At 53.4% G+C, this 17,886-nt stretch overlaps 1 protein-coding gene across 1 annotated transcript in view; it reads right to left on the bottom strand.

The window, feature by feature from the left end:
• The window catches only part of NOS1 (nitric oxide synthase 1), an 83,201-nt gene extending 65,938 nt beyond the window's left edge, over window positions 1-17,263 (bottom strand). The window contains exons 1-2 of the mRNA XM_077766030.1: window positions 16,313-17,263; window positions 5,765-5,891 (exon numbers count right to left, since the gene is read on the bottom strand). Coding sequence (XP_077622156.1) covers window positions 5,765-5,891; window positions 16,313-17,046 — 861 coding nt within the window. The 5' untranslated portion in view covers window positions 17,047-17,263. The remainder of the gene's footprint in view (window positions 1-5,764; window positions 5,892-16,312) is intronic.
• Window positions 17,264-17,886: the final 623 nt, after the last annotated feature.

The following is a 17,886-nucleotide window of genomic DNA, read 5'->3' as shown; positions in this document are numbered from 1 at the left end:
AAGGCAGCCTGGCTGGGGCTCTCTGCCCCCTTTCGCACCTGCCGGCCAGCTGGGCCATGTGCCTGGGCAGAGAGGGGCCCTGACCGCCTCTGATCGTACCAGGACCGGGGACCCACACTGAGCCTCTCAATTTGGGGCTCTCCAGAGAGACCGTATGAAGCTGACACGAACCTCGTAGTAGAGAAAAGCTTCTCAACAGATTCTGACATTTTGAAAGCAGCCAGCCAGCCCCAGGTCCCCCAGGGGTGAGGAAGTGCCAGGCTCTGGGTGCGGTAGTGACGGTGGACAGGACGATGTCATAGAAGAGTCATCTACCTGATTACCTAATCACCTTTGTCAGCAAGAGGCTGGAGAGCCGGGCAGCCAGCTGAATAAGATGGGGGGGGACCCCAAATGGAAATCCCATCTCCCAGGGGCCCCAAGACCCCTCCCTCACATCTACTAAGGATTGGACTGATGCTTAATTAGCATCTGAAAATAGACATTCTGCCCTTAAGGCGGACATCCTCTTCCCCCTTAGGAAAGCAAATCAGGTGGGTAAGGCAATAATTGCTTAATAAGACGAAGGCTGAGGGGCACGGAGGGGCACCTGCGTGGCTCAGTTGGTTAAGCCTTCGACCTTGGCTCAGGTCATGATCTTCCGGTTCATGAGTCTGAGCCCCGCGTCGGGCTCTGTGCTGACAGCTCAGAGCCTGGAGCCTGCTTCGGATTCTGTGTCTCCTTCTCTCTCTCTCAAAAATAAATAAACATTAAAAAAATTTTTTTAATAAAAAAATAAGAAGGGAAGCTGAGAAGGGCTTGATTCAAATCCTGGGGTTTTGCAGGGAGAAAAGACCAATTAGCAATTTCTCAAGTCATTTACCCAGGACAGCATTTGCACTGAGGGGGGTTTATTAGGTACAGGACCTTGAGAATGGTGTCAAAATCCAGCATGCGTCCCCGGTGCTATTAACACTAAAGACAACCTCAGAGGTCCTATAATGATCCTTAGCAAGAAAAAAAAAAAGCAGTATATGAGCCACTGCTGTGCCTTTTACTAAAACACCTTTTCCTACTTTCTACCAGGCAAACTCCTACATGATCTTCAAAACCCAGTTCAAATGTCCTTTCTTTAGGTAGGGATACCTGATACCTGCCAAGGTATTTATGCTCCCACGGTGTTTTGTGCTCCTTTGCATTTTAGACTAATTGCACTGTATCCCATGTCTGTCTCCCCACATTTGTCTGGGAAGGTCCTAAGGGCAGGGAGGGCCATGTTTACTCATCCCTACTTTCTACCAGGCTAACTCCTACATGATCCTCAAATCCCGGTTCAAATGTCCCTTCTTTAGGTCGGGATACCTCATACCTGCCAAGGTATTTATGTTCCCACGGTGTTTTGTGCTCCTTGCATTTTAGAGTAATTGCACTGTATCCCATGTCTGTCTCCCCACATTTGTCTGGGAAGGTCCTAAGGGCAGGGAGGGCCATGTTTACTCATCTTTGCTTCCACCAGGGCTGTGCACGTGGCTGGCATTGGGTGAATGTGTGGTGACAGGTAAACTGTTTTTTTAATCTACCAGCCCATGCCAGATACAATTGACGATGAGCATCACAATCACACACAGCGTTGTAATGACCAGGACCTTGGATCTCACTGGCCATGCTCACTGTTGAACCAAACTATTAGTAAGAGAAATAACCACTGGATACAGATTAACATCTCAGCCTCCTGAGACCGATTTAAAAGAAGGTGGCTGGTTTTCCTTGAATTCGGACAAAGGAGAGAATCAAGGACGGGGCAGACCTCACTATTCCTTCAGGGAGCGAAGAGTCTTCTGAGTCAGAGAGTTCTTTCTCTTGTCTAGCCTGCATCCGCCCTGCTTCACTTGGACTCTGTTGCCTTTTGCTCAGTCCCCGGGGGGGGGGGCGGGGGCAGGGAAATGTGGACCAGTTCCTCTTCCACCTCCTGCTGTCTCTTCCTGACTCACGAAAGCAGGTAGTGGCTGGGTCTCTCTTTGTGTTATTAACAACGCTGTCCCCCACCGACGCCTAAAAAAGCAGCCAATGTGGGTTACAACCGAGAGGAAGGAAGCCCATCTCAGGAGCTCCAGGTAAAGGGGCTTTGAGCAGGTAGAGAAGAGGCTAAGCATATACGCCGGCCTTTTAGGACACGGTGAAGAGCATCACGTTTTCTATTAATGTGCTCAGCCTGGAAACGTTTCTCCACACTGTGGCTATGGAGACGTCCAGCAGGAGGTAACGGGGCTGTTTCCTTTAGCTCTGGGGCTGGATTCCAATTTACCCAGGCGCTTGGATCCCTGCCCCCTTCCAGCCGTATCTCTGAGAGGCATCTGAACACTGAGGCTCAGACAACTGGGCCGGGATGATTGCGCCGGCCAGTGGTTTCGGGGCCATAGACAACACCGGGGATTTGCTGACGATAAAGGAGTGAATGTACATCCCAAGCCCTGCTGCTCTGTATCCCATGCGTCCAGTCTCCTGATTCTAAAACTGCCTGGCCGTCTTACCCACAGGAAGATACAGTCTCTTCCAACTTTCCCAGCACCTTCTCTCCTCCAAGCCAAGGGAGTCGCCATGTTTGAGTCCCCTGCCCCCCTGCCCAAATACGTATGTTGAAAGCTAAACCCCCAAGTTGATGGTATTGGGAGGTGACTAGATCACGAGGGTGGAGCCCCCAAGGATGGGACTGAGCCTATAAAAGAGACCCCAGATGTGTAGACATGCAAGATGGCACCTGCCATGAACCAGGAATGGGCTCTCATCAGACACTGAGTTGCCGGCACCTTGATCTTGGGAGTTCCCAGCCTCGGGAGCTGTGAGGAATCAATACCTGTTTTCTGTAAGCCCCCCAGTTTATGGGATTTGGGAAATAATGCAACCTGCCTGACCTATGACACCTGATCATCTCACCACAAATCTCCAAAATGGGGGCCAGTGGTCGTATTAATCACTCTTGCCTCGTTCCCAACACTGAGAACCCCACTACTCCTCGGGCTTGGCGTTCAAGGTTATGACTTTCAAGCTGTCACTGTCTAACAGAGGTGGACAGCATAAAAGGAGATGGCTCTCGTCCTGCTGTTGCTAAGATCTCGGCAGTGACTTTCAGGGTCTTTCTAGTGGGGTCAAGGCTTCCTCTGCTTTGTCTCTGTAAGTCGGATCTCGGGGGTTACTGCAAACCAGCACTTAGAAACTCTGATGCCTGGAGGGGACAGGAAGGAAGGGAAGGGAAGTCAGCAAAGCAGGGTGGCTCCTTTCAAGATGGCTGTGTATTAAGCACATAAGAATATTCTTCGTTGTTCTGAAACACGAAATCTTTCTCACATCTCCTGAAACCTATAAATCTCTTGGTCTGACTCTTATCACAAAGTCATGGCTGTGAAAACATTTCCCTTTCGTCCCAAGAGAATCAATGGCATTGATGTTATAAAAAGTGACCACAGGGGCGCCTGGGTGGCTTAGTTGGTTAAGCGTCCGACTTTCGCTTAGGTCATGATCTCGCAGTTCGTGAGTTCGAGCCCCGCGTCGGGCTCTGTGCTGACTGCCAGCTCAGAGCCTGGAGCCTGTTTCAGAGTCTGTGTCTCCCTCTCTCTCTCTGACCCTCCCCTGCTCACGCTGTCTCTCTCTCTCTCTCTCCTAGAAATAAATAAAAAAATATTTAAAAAAAATAAAAAATAAATAAAAAATAAAAAGTGACCACAGACAATAGCCTTACTGAGAGGGATGTGAGAGGGAGTAGTGGGCGCTGGGGCAAACTGGAGAGTCCAAGCTCTGTCTAGAGGGACGGCTGTTACTCAGTCCATGCAGATGATTGTCCCACCAGAACGTAGGCTCAAGGTTGGGGCACCTGGGTGGCTCAGTCGGTTAAGCGGCCGACTTTAGCTCAGGTCACTATCTCACGGTTCATGGGTTCGAGCCCCACGCTGGGCTCTGTGCTGACAGCCAGCTCAAAGCCTGGAGCCTGTCTTCGGATTCTGTGTCTCCCTCTCTCTCTGACCCTCCCCTGCTCATGCTGTGTGTCTCTCTCTCTCAGAAATAAATAAAAAATATTAAAAAAAAAAAAAGAACATAGGCTCAAGGTGGTCAGCTTGTCCACAGTTTCTAAGAGAAGCTGTGATTAGGATACAAATGGTCTCTTAGGACATTGAAATGCGGACCTCACATTTCATCTAGCCTGGGGCCGCCTCATTCTGTCCTTTTTATTCATCTTGGGAGGGTGTGAATTATGGTGATACCCCTTTATTTGCAGTTAAAGAAAATAGAAAGAAAAATGCTAACTTCATGTGTTTTTTAGTCATGAATGAAAAGTAGCCCCCTCCTGCTCACGGTGTGGCCCTGAGTTTTGAGGACAGTGCAGCAGAAATCTACACTGGCGCTCAGCCCCCAAGCACTCAGAGGTCGGTCGCTGCAAGAGAAAGAGGAACTAGCCAGTGGGAGCGGGTTCTGATCTACCACAGGCCCCTGACATCCTTATCTTCTGGGTCAGCTATCGGCAGCTGAGGGAAGCAATCCCCTCTGAGGTTCTGGGATGTCCCATCCTCCCCTGTGAGGCGATGCACAGAGGCTCGGGGTCACTGCTCAGGTGAGCTGGTAGGAGTGAAGGGTGCCATCACATACACGCGTCAGAAGGCAGAACGTGGCAATTTCCCCTGTGGCGTCCAGGGCTTGAGGAGAGAGGAAGATGGCCTGCTGAGCGACCTGGGCCATCTCCCCATTCTGACCTCCCATTCATCATTCCAACCTGCACCTCATCGTAGTGCAGAGGCTGGCGGGGTGGGGGGGATTCACACGCTTTAATGGGGTTGCATCAGCCCAGTCCGTTAGCTACCCAAGGTGAGAAGAAGGCACTGCTGATGTCTCGCCAGGTCTATCCATGCTCACAAACAGTATGGACTCAGCTGTCAAGGCACATCTCAGCAAATTGGCAAGGACCGAAAAATGGGTAATATATTAGGCTGGCAGGGCCGTGGGGAACCCACCACTCTCCTGCTTGGCTGGTAGATTTGGGACAATCTTTACGGTGGTCAGTTTCTCAGTGTCTGCCCAGAACACGAATGTGTATAATCTGGGGCCCAGAAATTCCACGTCTAGGAATTTACTCTATTGAAGAGCCTGCCTGTGTGCCACAGCAAGGCATGTATGGAATGTCATCACGAAATAGTGGCAGTGACCCAAGTGTCCATTATGGAGGACAGGCTCAGTGAGTGAGGCAGAGCCACCAATGGAATATTATACAGCCACGAAAAAGAACCAGGACTCTCCTTGCCCGCTAATTGGGACTCATCGCCAAGATATGCTGATCAGTGAAAAAAACCAACGTGCAAAGCAATGTGTATAATGTGCTCTCACGTGTGGGGAAAGAATACGTGCGTGTATTCGTCAGTCTACGCATAAAGTCTTACCAAAAAGACCACAGAAATGATGAATGTTGCTTGCCTCTGGGGTGGGAAACACGTGGCTGGGATTCGGGGAGAGGAAACCTTTTTACTACGTGTCTCTACCCTGTAAATTTGGAGTGCAAATGGCATGTGCCTGCCTTTCCTGGTGGAAACAGAGTTAAAGTCTGAAGAATGGCAAGTTCGCAAGCAAAACAAAACAAACAAAGGCCAACTCCATATCCCAGGATACAGGCTCCTGCCTCAACGCCCCTGAGCCATGGTGGTTCATTCCCACCCCAACGCGGTCGGACATCTGGCATCCCTCCCCTCAGCTTCAACCCGGAGAAGGGTCAGGAAGCCACGGGCGGAACGTGAGAGCCACTTACCTGCTCCTTCTCTGAATACGGGTTGTTGAGGACGGCGGGCATGTGGCCCTTCCCCCACAGGTCACTGAGGACTCGGTCATTCTCCACGCCGAGGGACAGTGGTTTGTGCGACTTGCCGTCCAGACCTCTGAAAGGCAAAGCAGGGGGGTGAGGAAGGCGACACATCGGGAATGACAGGCTGCTTGCCCCGCTCTAAAAGTTCCGAGTCTGTGGACAGAACCTCCACGGGTCACCCACGGGACCCTACGTAGAGCCGGCAAGCTGTGGGCGCCCGGCGCGCCGCTCTGTGCTGTCGCCACGCCCAGGTGGGAAGGCAGCCCCACCGTCAAGTGCAGAGCTCGCTGGCGTCGGCACCGATGCTTGGCGTGGACCCGCCTTCGTGGAACTGGCTTCAGAGTGGCCCTGACGGGGCTTTTTCCCCCCCTCCCCATTTCGAAGACCTAGGAACACAGAAGGCTCATCTCCGGGCAGACCCCCTGGACAACTTATGCCCACAGATAAGACAAATGAGTCAGGAGAGACAGGGAAGAAAACAAGTCCTGGGGTCCAGGGTGATAAGTTATCCCAGTGCTGAATAAGCACTGATAGTAAGACTAATGAGGCCAGCCCGAGAGAAACAGAAATGATTCCGAAAATGAGGGGAACAGACATAACGACACTATTAATAACGACAGCTAGTGTTTATTGAGCACTCCTTATGTGTCAGGCACTTTCCAAGTGTTTAAATTTAATCCCTTGGACAACTCTATGAGCTGGGTTATGAGTATTAACCACTATTTTAGAGATAGTGTAAGTGAGGCAAAGGCTCAGATGCTCAAGGTCATAGTTTTTCAGCCCACTCTTCACATGAGTTCTGAAGTGGGAGCTCTCATTATTACCATTCATCGGCATCATTATCATCACCATCATTAGCATCTTCATTCCTATAATCATAAGTCTCATAGTCATCATAAGACGAGGCGACTGAGGCTCAGAGAGGTTAAATCACTGGCCTAAGTCACACAGCCAGGGATGATGGAGTTGGGATTCAAACCCAGACTGGTTCCTGACTCGAAAGGCTGACTTCTTAACTGAAACCTTTTCCTCGTTCTCTGCTCTTGAACTTGGACTCGGGAGGGGACTATCTCAGCCAGGGTCCACAGCCTGGCCACCCTCTAAGATGGAGAGAAGTCATGGCTGAGATGGGACTGGCTTGGCATCAGAATCCAGACCTCCTGACCAGCCCTGCCTCACCTCTTCCTCCCTCTGAGCGCTGTCCTCTGGTTTCCTGGCAACGGGCTCCTTTTGAACTTGCCCGTCCACTTTTACTCTGACTGTAGCATCTGTCTGCTCTCCATCTTGGGGCACCATGGCTTGCTCTGCGGCTCAGTCTTGGTTTGGGCTCCAGGTATAGAAGCTGACCCTCCCCTGGCCCTCTGTTCTACATTCCCAGCTTTGGGAACTTAGAATCCTGGTTCTAGAATTTCCCTCCAACCCCTAGTCTGGCGCTGACAGTCATTTGGGATCAATTGGAAGCCAGGGATGAAGCTCCGAGTGCATGGCCCCGAGTGGCCCCCGTGGCTGCTCACCTGGGGCCAGCCAGACCTCCCCTCCTCGCCATATCCCAAAAATCCCGGTGGCCTGCGTCAGAGCCACTTTGGCTCTTCTGGTTGGAGAGGTCTGCAGTTGTCAGAGGGAACATTCTGTTTTACCCTCTTCAAAATGTCACCAAAACACACGGGGAGTGGTTCTTGATTACAGACATTTCACAAGTCAATGGTTTACCTACATGGTGATAAACAGAGAAATTGTCTGTTGAGAGAGCCGCTCGAAATGTCACTCTGCTCCCTCTCAGCTCTGAGACTCCCGATCCCATGATACCACGTGACTATAAGTGGGGATTCAGCGGCGAAGAGAGAAGGTTAGTATTGTTTGAGCATCTGTAACATGCCAGGTGCTTGCACAGAACTCACTTCCTCTAATGTCAACAGACAACAAAAGCCCTATTTTACAGATGCGAACACTGAGCCCGGAGAGGTTGTGTAAGTTTCCCGCGGTCCCAGAGAAAGCACAAAGAAGGGCTGGGGTTTGAAACTAGGTCTGCTTGATGCTCGGCCCAGATTCTTCCTTTTTTTGAACAGAGACAGGAAAAACTAGTTACTCTAAGCCAGAGGCTAAAGAGCAAGTAATCCAACATCTCTTGCTGAATGAGGCCAGTTTGCAAGAATTGCAGAGAACAATTACCTAGGCAACTCCGAAATGGCTCATGTGCTTGTCTTGTGTGCGTCTTCAGGGACAGCTGCTTCTCTGTCGCCCTTCCCCCCTTTTTAAAAAGCCTTTCACACCTCTGTTTAAATAATGCATTTGAAGTGTTTTGCGAACCACACACTTATTTAAGAGCCCTGAGCGAGGAGCAGGGGAAGAATATTTTTACTATGGGATCAGAGGGAACATGCAGGCTGGGCGATTCTGTTTCCATTCACCCAGGGGCAAAACCAGAAGTGCGTTTCAGTATTTCCCAACTCTCAGTCTCGCACAAGTGGCCTCCTCCTTCTTGAGAGGCACTGGCTTGGGTGTGGCTAAGGACCCCGACTCATGCTTCTCAGTCCTTCCCATCCTTGCTCTATGCCCATCTCGACGTCTACGAGGCTTTATTGATCAGTTACCCCTTGTTCCCAGATGGGACTGAAGAGCCTGTCTTCACTAAGTGGCTTCTATCTCCTTTCAAGTGTCCTTGGCCCCCTAGAAAGGCCATCGTCCAGTGGGCTTGCATTCCAGGTGGACTGGCAACCCCAGAGCCATCATGTGGTCATGCTTGGTGGTTCTCACTTCTGGGTGCATTGGCATCAACGGTTAAAACTCTCCTGAACTTGCCCTTTGGAGGGTCTGACATAGTGGGTCTAGGGGAACCCTGGAATCTGCATTTTCAAAAGCACCCCACGTGGCTCACAGACCTCCTTGGAGACCCACCTTCCCGGGAGGGCTCTGGGCCTGACTCTTGCCGTGACCAGCAAGGCTCCCTCCTGGTCGGAAATGCCAACATCTCCCCAAGCTCCGTCTCTTCTTTCCCCCCTAAGACCAAGCACGGAGGTCCATCTCCCACTTGGCGAGCATTTTCTATGCTTTCTGGCAAGGACTAAACCTAAGCTCCTTGGCCTCCACTTTGCTAGCTGGACAATCCTACCCAAGCCAACAGTCAGTCTGGCATCTCTAGACCTTCTGAGAACCTTTGCCAGGTCCTTCCAACAGGGGCTTCCCGGAGGCCAAGCCTTGGATTCTCACACAGGGGGGTGGGCTCACCTCCACAGGAAGTCTGCACTGGGCTGATCACCAATCAACGCCAAGTACCCAGGGGCAGGAGGGCCAGGCTTGTGTGCGGGGCACAGTCTGGAGGTGGGGGCCACCTGCTCTGGCCCGACCAGGCCAGGAGGCCGCTAAGGAGCAGCTGGGTCCCCTGCATATCTCCGCAGACACCACACTGTTCCCTGACCCCCTTTCTCACCATCCACCCTCTGCCTGGCCATGGGTGCTGGGAGCTAAGTTAAAGTAGGAGGACTTGGGGGCTATGGAAAGCAAATCTGGGGTCTTTGCAAAGCTTTGTTCTAGAGCTCTCCACGCTGGAGTGGGGGCAGGTCGTGACAGGGAACAGGATGCTCCCGAGAGCTGGAATTTTACTGCAATTCTCCAGCTGAGACGCGAGGTGAGGGCCTCTGGGCTCAGCAACAATCATGACTGTAATTGCGCACATCATGAACGCTGGGCAGGAGCCTCCAACTCCAGTGGTGATAGCGTCTGGGCTAAGCAGATTGGCTGGTTTTGGATGCCGGGCAACTGGAGAGCCCGCGCCAGCCCCTGCCCAGCCCCCAAGGCTGGCTGTCTCCCTGCAGTATAGACTTGGTGCTAATAGCTCTTCTGATACTATTTTTTGAGAGGCTGGAAATCAGTTTTAAGGTGAAACCTCTTGATTTCTCTAGTTTGCCACGAAATCGCTGTTTCAGAGAACTCTGCAGGCCCAATAACACTCGAGGGAGATCTGAGTGTGACCCTCGACCCCCAGTGTGTAACCCCTGGCCTCAAGGGATGTCTGAGTGCCTCTCCCTGGAATGATGCTCTGGAGACGTTGAGTGGAGCAGTAAACTTTCCAGGTGGGGCTTGACGGGAGGTTTGGCCCGTGATGAGCGTGCCTGCCATTGACCTTTAGGAGGAACCTGAATGGGAGTTCTGGAAGGAATCTTCGGGCTCATCTGGTCTACATGCTGGTCTTACACATGGGGAAACTGAGGCCCAGAGAGGCCGAGGGGCTTTCCTAAAAGATGTAGCTAATGAGTGGCAAAGGGGGGACTAGAAGGAAGGTCACTCAGTCCAATGAGACCTCAGAGTCATGGCCAGTCTGGAGCCTGGCCACAGAACTGCTCAACAGGGCTTGTTGGATGGGGGCGGGGGGCTGAAAACCGCCCCCGAAGACATCAAGTCCTAACCCCCGGAGCCCACACATGTCACCTTACATGGAGAGACGGTCTTTACTTTACTCCTTTACAGGGTTAAGGATCTTGGAATGGGGGGGTTATCTTGGATTGACTGGATGGGCCGTTAACTGTAATGGCCATAAGGGTGCTGTCACACGTGTCCTTATGAGAAGGAAGCGGCAGGAGACTCCTCATGGGAGACAAAGGCCACACATGACTCCAGAAGCAAGATGCTGTGTGCTGGCTTGGAAGGGACCACCAGCCAAGAAAGGCAAGGAATGCAGCTCTAGAAGCTGGGAAAGATCAGGAAACAGATTTGCCTCTAGAGCGTCCACATGTAAGATCTCCAGAGCTGTGAGAGAATAAACATGTGTTGTTTTAAGCCACCACGTTTGTGGTCATTTGTTACCACAGCGAGGAGAAATGGATACAATGAGTATCTGGTGTCAGGGATGGCCTGGGATTGTGTGTGTGTGTGTGTGTGTGTGTGTGTGTGTGACCTCACTGCCCAGCTCTCTCTTCCTACTCACTACACTCACGTCCTACAGACCTTCTTTCCATTCCTTGAACATCTCAACCCTGTTCCTGCCTCAGGGCCTTTGCTCCCGCTGTATCTTCTGCCAGGAACGCCCTTCCCTAGATTTCACATGGTTCGTACCTTCTGGCCTCAGTATAAACGCTGCCTCTTCAGGGAGGCCTTCTCTGACCCTCTGATCTAGTGTTTTGGTTTTTTTTTTTTTTTACCCAACCCCAAGCCATATTTCTTCAAACCACTATGTCATTTATCTTAGAGCATGTGTCACTATCTAACACGAATGCCTGAGTCTGTCTATTATTTGTTGCTTGTCTATGACTCCGTAACGGCAGAGGCTCATCAATGGCTCCCCAGTTCCGAGGGCAGTATCTGGGGCAGAGAAGATGCTCAGTAAATATTTGTTGAACGAAAGACAGTAAGAAGCTCCCCTTCCTTGCACACACTCTTGGGGGGAGTGGGCGGCTGGGTGGGCTTATTCTGTAGCTCTTCCCCAGAATGAGGGGCTGGGTGCCACTTGACAAGATGGAGGGGGCACAGACGGAAGAGAGGGCAAAGCAAGAGTAATAACTCTATAACCAGACATCTCTCCCCACCCCAGGAACGGATGGACTGGGGAAGCCCCTTATGTGCAAACGGTCCAGGTGAGAATGGAAACTTACACTGAGATTCAGTGTGAAGGCAGCCATTGGAGGCAAAGCCAGCAGAGTGATTCAAAGCCACAAGGCATGTCCAGCGCAGCCAGGGAGGAGACCCTCTGTTGCGGACAGTCCTGAGATCGGTGCGGTCCCTGGCTGGCCTGCCGTCAGTTCTCCTGGGGTGCTGCCTTGCGTCGATGGTACCTCAGGGCTTTAGTTTCCCTTCTGGGCTGAGAAAATACCCCATGTCCTGAGAAACTTGATGGCTAGTGGTCAAGTGCACTGTGGCCAGCAGTGCAATTTATGTTAGCGGAGGCCGAGAGCATGGGCTTGGGGGTCGAGTCCTGGCTTTGTCACTTGCTAGCTCTGTGTCCCGGCACAGGTGACTGTGCCTCTCTGAGCCTTGGTTTGCTTAATGGGAAAACGGGGTGCTATGAGGAGTAAATGGGTTAATTGATGTAAAGACCTTAGCATGGGGCCAGGCCCACCTGGAGTGCTCAGTACAGCTCGACTAGTATATTGATCATAAAACATAAGCTTGTCACAACAGACCTTCTTTCCCCAATTAAGTTCATTCTCCAGGGTCAAAACTGACTTCTGTACCTCTAGCCACATCCTCTCGCCCAGTTTCGCACTAACTGTAGCCGCCCACAGTGAGATTTCTAGGTAAAACCAAGACAGCACTCTGTGGCCAGGGCTGTGTGACTCTGGGCGAATTGCCCCACCTCTCTGAGCTTCAGTTTCCTTGTCTATAAGGGGGCGCAAACCACACAACCTACTTAGGATGCGGGGCTGAATTCACCCAAGCTCCGAGGGTTCTCTGTAAGTAGCCGAGTGCCCGGCCAGCGGAGGAGAAGCCATCAGAGCGCAGGGCGAGGCTGACCGGCTGGTCCAGATGGATGCTGGACCAGGGACCTTGGCCTCTTTAGAACCCTCCTTCAGGGCAGCAAGCTGAACAACCTGGATATGCGGTGACACGCGGGATTTTAAAGTGACCGCTCCCAAGTGCCGAAGGTCCCAGAAGCCCCCAGGTTTCCTTTCCTTACACGGCCGCCACCTGCCAGGCCCACCTCGCCCCCAGAATCGAGGGTGAGACTGTGTCTAGGCTAAACGTCACCTCTCTCCCCAGCTAAGGGCCAGCATTTCCAAACATCAGGCCTAGGGATGCCCCGTGACGGCAAGGAGCTAGAGGAAACAGGAGACTAGGTCTCCGTCCAAGAGGAAAGACGGAAGGAAAGAAATGAGGCCAAGAGAGCAGGAGAGTCAAGGGCACCGCTGAGAACCAGGGACAGCCCCAGCCTCTGCTCGGCCCCCGGAAGCCGTGGCCTGCCGACTGTGACCTGGATGTGGGGCTCTGGGCCTGGCGGGCAGCTGGCTTCCCCGGGCATCCAGATTCCGGGTGCCGGCTCTGACCCCCCACCCCCACCCCAAAAAGCAGCCTGGATGGGGAAGCCACTGGGAGGAGGAGTCATTTCCAGGCAGCCATGTGCTCCAAGGGACTTGAATCCTCCCCGGCCGGCCAAGCCCTGAGAGTGGCGCTGAAGCCCATTTTGTCTCTGGGCTTCCATCTCCTGACTTGGGATGCTGACAGTTAGCAAGGCACTTGTTTCCGCCCCCTGGGGGGCCGTTTGGTGATTTCTGAGGGCACTTTTGGTTGTTCCCACGATGGTGAGGGCTCCCAGCATCACGGTCGAAAGGAGGAGTTGGGGATGGCCCAGGGGCAAACCCGCACAAGGAAGAAGGGTTGCACCTGCCAGGCAACCTTAGCACATCAACGAAGATGGAACACAAGCTTACATTTCTGAGCCAGGACCCCGATTCGGTCTTACATAAAAATGGCTTCAACATATACTCAGTTTTCCATGTAGGCAGCCATTGGGTAAAGACAGAACATCATTTTACTGGAAGTCTGTCACCATTTCAGAAGATCACACCACCGCGACACTGCTGGTGGCATCAGAGCTGCCAAAACAACACACCTGGGTCCATGTGTATTCGACACTGTCCTGAGCAGACCAATTCTCTGTTTAGGGGCAAACAGCGGAGTCCTGATAGATGAAATTATAGCTTCTGTTATTATAAATTACTTTTATGCTTGGTCTCCTTTATCTTATAGTTTGGGCATTGTTAGCTCCTGGTTAATAAAGGGGGCATTTAAAAATATTTGTAGGGGCTGCCAGGTGGCTCAGTCGGGTAGCGTCCGGCTCAGGTCATGATCTAACAGTTCGTGAGTTTGAGCCCCCTGCGTTGGGCTCTGTGCTGATGGCTCAGAGCCTGGAACCTGCTTTGGATTCTGTGTTTCCCTCTCTCTCTGCCCCTCCCCTGCTCGCACTCTGTCTCTCAAAATAAATCAATGTTAAAAAAAATTTAAAAATACTCATTAAAGTGGGGGAGGGGCTTTGAGTCCAGCACAGGTGTGGGCCATTGAGCCAGGGGACCCTGCGCTATTATTGGATAATACTCCTCCTGAGAACCGTGTACCTTCGTGGGGTTCATGGAGCCCGGACCTTGCCCGGGGCCACTTCTTTCCAAACTGTACCTCCTCCAAAGCAGGGTTTTCTGCTCCTTTTGGTCACTGGAGGGAGGACCGTGATGGATGAGGGCAGGCTGAGCGCGGAGGGGCAGCCTCCCAATTTGGGAAAATAGGTCGGCCACAGGAGACCCCGTGCCCCCATCCTCAGGGAAACAAAGGCTGCTTTTTGGAGTCGGGTGTTTGAAGACCCCCCACTCAGGCCTGGCTCCTATTAAATCCTTCGTATGTGACAACCTCACCCAAGCCTAGTGTCCTGCATCGGGCTTTTGTATCCTGCACTGCCAGCTGGGAGAGGGTCCCACTGGCTTCTCAGAGGGGGAGGGCCAAGCTCCCAATTATGAGAGGGACCCTCCGGGGGACTTCTCTATATCATACAGGGAGAGTCAGGCTCCCAGGTCTGGGGCGGGGCTGAAATAAAGCCCCAGGGAATTCTGACGCTCACAACCCCAGGCACACCTCGTGCACAGCTGAGAGTCAGAACCCAGTGTACGGAGCATTAAATACAGCCTCCAGGAGGGGACTGTCACTCTCATTCAGGGTCCTGTTGCTCTTTCTGGGAGAAGGGGGTGTCGAGGAGCAGCGGGGAGGCATATACATAGAGAATGCGGAGGAAGAGGTTGTGCTCAGATTTTGACAGGGGTGGGGGGAAGGGGGGCACGTCTGGTGCCTCCTTGAAAACCTGCCCAATGACCCATTCTGGATTCTACAGTTGCTTTAGGATGCTAGTCCATGCTAGTCCTGGGGGAACCGGGCCCCAGATCTCTGTAAGCCCGGACAGCCCCGAGGACCGATCTCGGCCCCAAGCTCTGGGAAGGAAGGTCAGGATACTAGGGGCCCCCCACCCACTCACCCTCCCCGAGAGGGTCACACCATGTCCTGTGTACTGGGGCCAAGACCCTCCATTGCCTGTGGAGATGGGACCCAAGGAATGGGGGAGACTCCAAACTCCCCCCGCTCCCTGGGGACTCACAGAAGAGGGGCGGCAGGTTGGAGGACAGGGGCTCAAAGGGCAGCAGGGGATCCCTGGGGCTCCTGAGACCCCATCTTCCCGCTCGGGGTCTTGCTTGAATAGCCTAAATTTTGCCCAGGTGGGAGAAGTTGGAAAAGCTCCAGGATGCAACGGTGGCCTGAGTTGGGGTGCCACAGATCGAGGCCCCCCCAAAAGGGCGGTTGGGGGGCTGACCCATCAGGAAGGAAGACTGGGCCCCACGCAGTTCCTCCACATCAGGCACACTCCCACCTCAGGACCTTAGCACCTGCCGTTCCCTCTGCCTGGCACTCCCCTCCTCCATAAAGCTTCGAGGTGCCCTTCTTCCCCTTCCTCCGGGTCGTCCAATATCAGCTTCCTTGAGACCTGCCCAGCCTCCCTTTCTAAAAGGCACCCTCCGAAACACTTCCTGACCCCTTAACTCACTCCATTTATCTCCTTAGCACGTATCACTGATGGCTTACTCACGTTAACATCGTTATCTCATTGATTCTTTCCCTTCCCCCATGACACCGTAAGGCCCCCAAGGTCACGGGGCTTGTCTCTTTCATATACTCACAAAGTCAGGTGGTGGGTGTGTTCCATTCATTGCTTCACCCCCGGTGCCCAGAGCAGTGTCTGGCACACAGTAGGTCTTCAACGAACCTTTGTTAAATGAATCAGTGCAGGGGCCTGGGGGGAGTTGCTTTAATCCAGGCTCCTAAGGGACATCTTGGGGGCCTCTAAGTGCTATCTGGACATTCAGGGGACTTGGGGGGGGAATCTTGGCCTGGGTTTCTGGGTGGCCCCACATCTGAGCCTCCTCTGTAGTAGGGGTTGAATAAGAAGTAGGGGCTGTAGGGTCAGTGCTAACCTGCATTCTGAGACCAGAATGGGGGCAGAGGGAAACTTGCCTCTCTCTTCTATGCCTAGACCCACTATTCTCTGACCCCTTGGCCCAGCTGCCCATCCTCCCCAGAGAAGGAGCTGGAATCTCAAGCGGCTGTCCCAAGGTGACAGCTGGTTTAGGCTGAGGGTTACGCAGGCCTCAGCCCATCCTGTCTCCCTTCCCAGGACCTTGGCATTCGCCCTAGGCGGAGGCTGCTACGGACCCGCGCCTCCTGCTCACTGGGCCACTCGGGAAAGGCCCCTCCTCTCTGAGCCTCAATCTTCCGCCCCGTGAATTGCAGATTGCAAAAATGCCCCCGGTGAGGGGTTGCTGGAAGACAGGACATCAGCTACCATGCCCATTCTGCTCTTACGGTTGAGGTTTTAAGAGAAAGAGGCAAGAGCGGCTGAGCAGATGTGCATCTGCAGGTGTCTGAGACGGCTCAGGTGGGCTTCTGGGCTGAGAGATCGAGTTGCAACGCACATTTGTTGCGTACGACACATCCACACACACACATCCACACACACACACCTGTAGGGCTTACCTGTCCACCTGGACTTCCGCATCTTTCGTCTGGGCCTTGGGAGGCCCCCCTCCATTGATCTCTTTGCTCCCGCTGTTGAGAAGGCTCAGTACAGGTTCTATCTCTTTGAGCAAATCACTCTTCTGGTTGTCCTGGATGGCAACTCCCACGCTCTTCTTGGCGGGGTCCTGGGCCGGGGGCCTGGGAGCCAGGCTGTTGGTACCTGGGACAGAACCGGCCTCGAGCCCGCTATCTGGGGCGAGCCGTGGCCCATTGCCAGCACCCGTGGCCCCGTCCGCTGCCAGCGTGTGCTCTCTGCTGCCCGATGACTGGTGAGACAGATCGACAGCGATGGGGGGGGCGGCCAGGGGCCGTGTCACCCGGATGGTCCTGGGGGTCCCGTCCCCGGTGAAGGTGGTCTCCAGGTGAGTGGTGAAGCCCTCGGGGCCCCGCAGAATGAGGACCACGTGCGTCTCAGAGGCGATGCCCCTGAGCACCTCCAGGGCGCTGTCATAGCTCAGGTCCACCAGGGGCTGGCCGTTAACTGCAAGGATGATGTCCCCGGCCTGGATGAGGCCGCTCTGCTCCGCGGCCCCACCTCGAATCAGGTCCGAGATGATCACAGGGGGCTTGCTCACCCGCTCCTTCACCAGGAACCCCAGGCCCCCCACCTTCCGCTTGAAGAGGCGGACGGAGATGACGTTGGGTTGGATCTGCTGAACGCTGAACACCTGACTCTCCATGGCATCTAGCATCCGTGTGTCTGAAGACCTCAAAATACGTCGGGCCACCAGGGTTCCACCAGGAAAAGCCAGGCTCTGGGGTGTACAGAAAGGAAGGGCCGGGGGCCGGTGCTGGGACGTCTCCGGAATGAGCTGCTCCGGGGCTTTGTCTCCTCCGCCTTTGACGTCAATGCGGCGTCACCCACTCATTGCCACCCGGCCGTCAGTGGCATGATTTCCCGTGTCTGCCTTCCTCCTTGTTCTCTAGGAAGTGATGGCTGATCAGGCGGATGTCAGGACCGGCCGTGGGACGTGTCCCTAAGCAACAGGTCAGGCAGACCAGGGAGGGGATGCGTCTGGTGGATGTGCCTAGATGTGTCTAGAGGTGACGCAAGCTTCGGCACGCTATTCTCTGGGCACCGCCGGCCCGTCAGGCCTGTGCTGGAGAGAAGGAATGAGGGAGGGGACAGAGAGAGTTACAAAAGGGAGATTGATGTGGAGGACCTGACACCGCCTTCAAAACCGAGATGGAAAATGCAGCTGGCTAAGTCCAATGCAAGACACTGGAGCTTAGAAGCCAACCTAGAAATGAAATCCTTCCTCCTCGAGGGGAGGGGGTGAGGGACCTTCCCACTTAGCTGCTAATGTCCTCGTTTCATCTCCCATAATCAAAGCCTTCCAAGACCGAGGGTCTCCCTGAAAACCCACTGATATCCATGGAAATCAGATACCAAGAATGACGATCTTATCTCTTATCTCTTTCCCACCTCGTGAAAACAACCTGTCACATGGTCTTTGGTTTTCTGTGTTTTATAAACATTTTCCACTCATGGGTCAGGAGCTCAGCCAGCACGGATCTTTGGGCTCTCTGTC

Source organism: Crocuta crocuta, unplaced genomic scaffold (assembly GCF_008692635.1).
Source record: "Crocuta crocuta isolate KB4526 unplaced genomic scaffold, BGI_CrCroc_1.0 scaffold339, whole genome shotgun sequence".
Taxonomy (NCBI): Eukaryota; Metazoa; Chordata; class Mammalia; order Carnivora; family Hyaenidae; genus Crocuta; species Crocuta crocuta.
The sequence above is the reverse complement of the archived record's forward strand: the minus strand, read 5'-3'. Positions and strand labels throughout refer to the sequence as shown.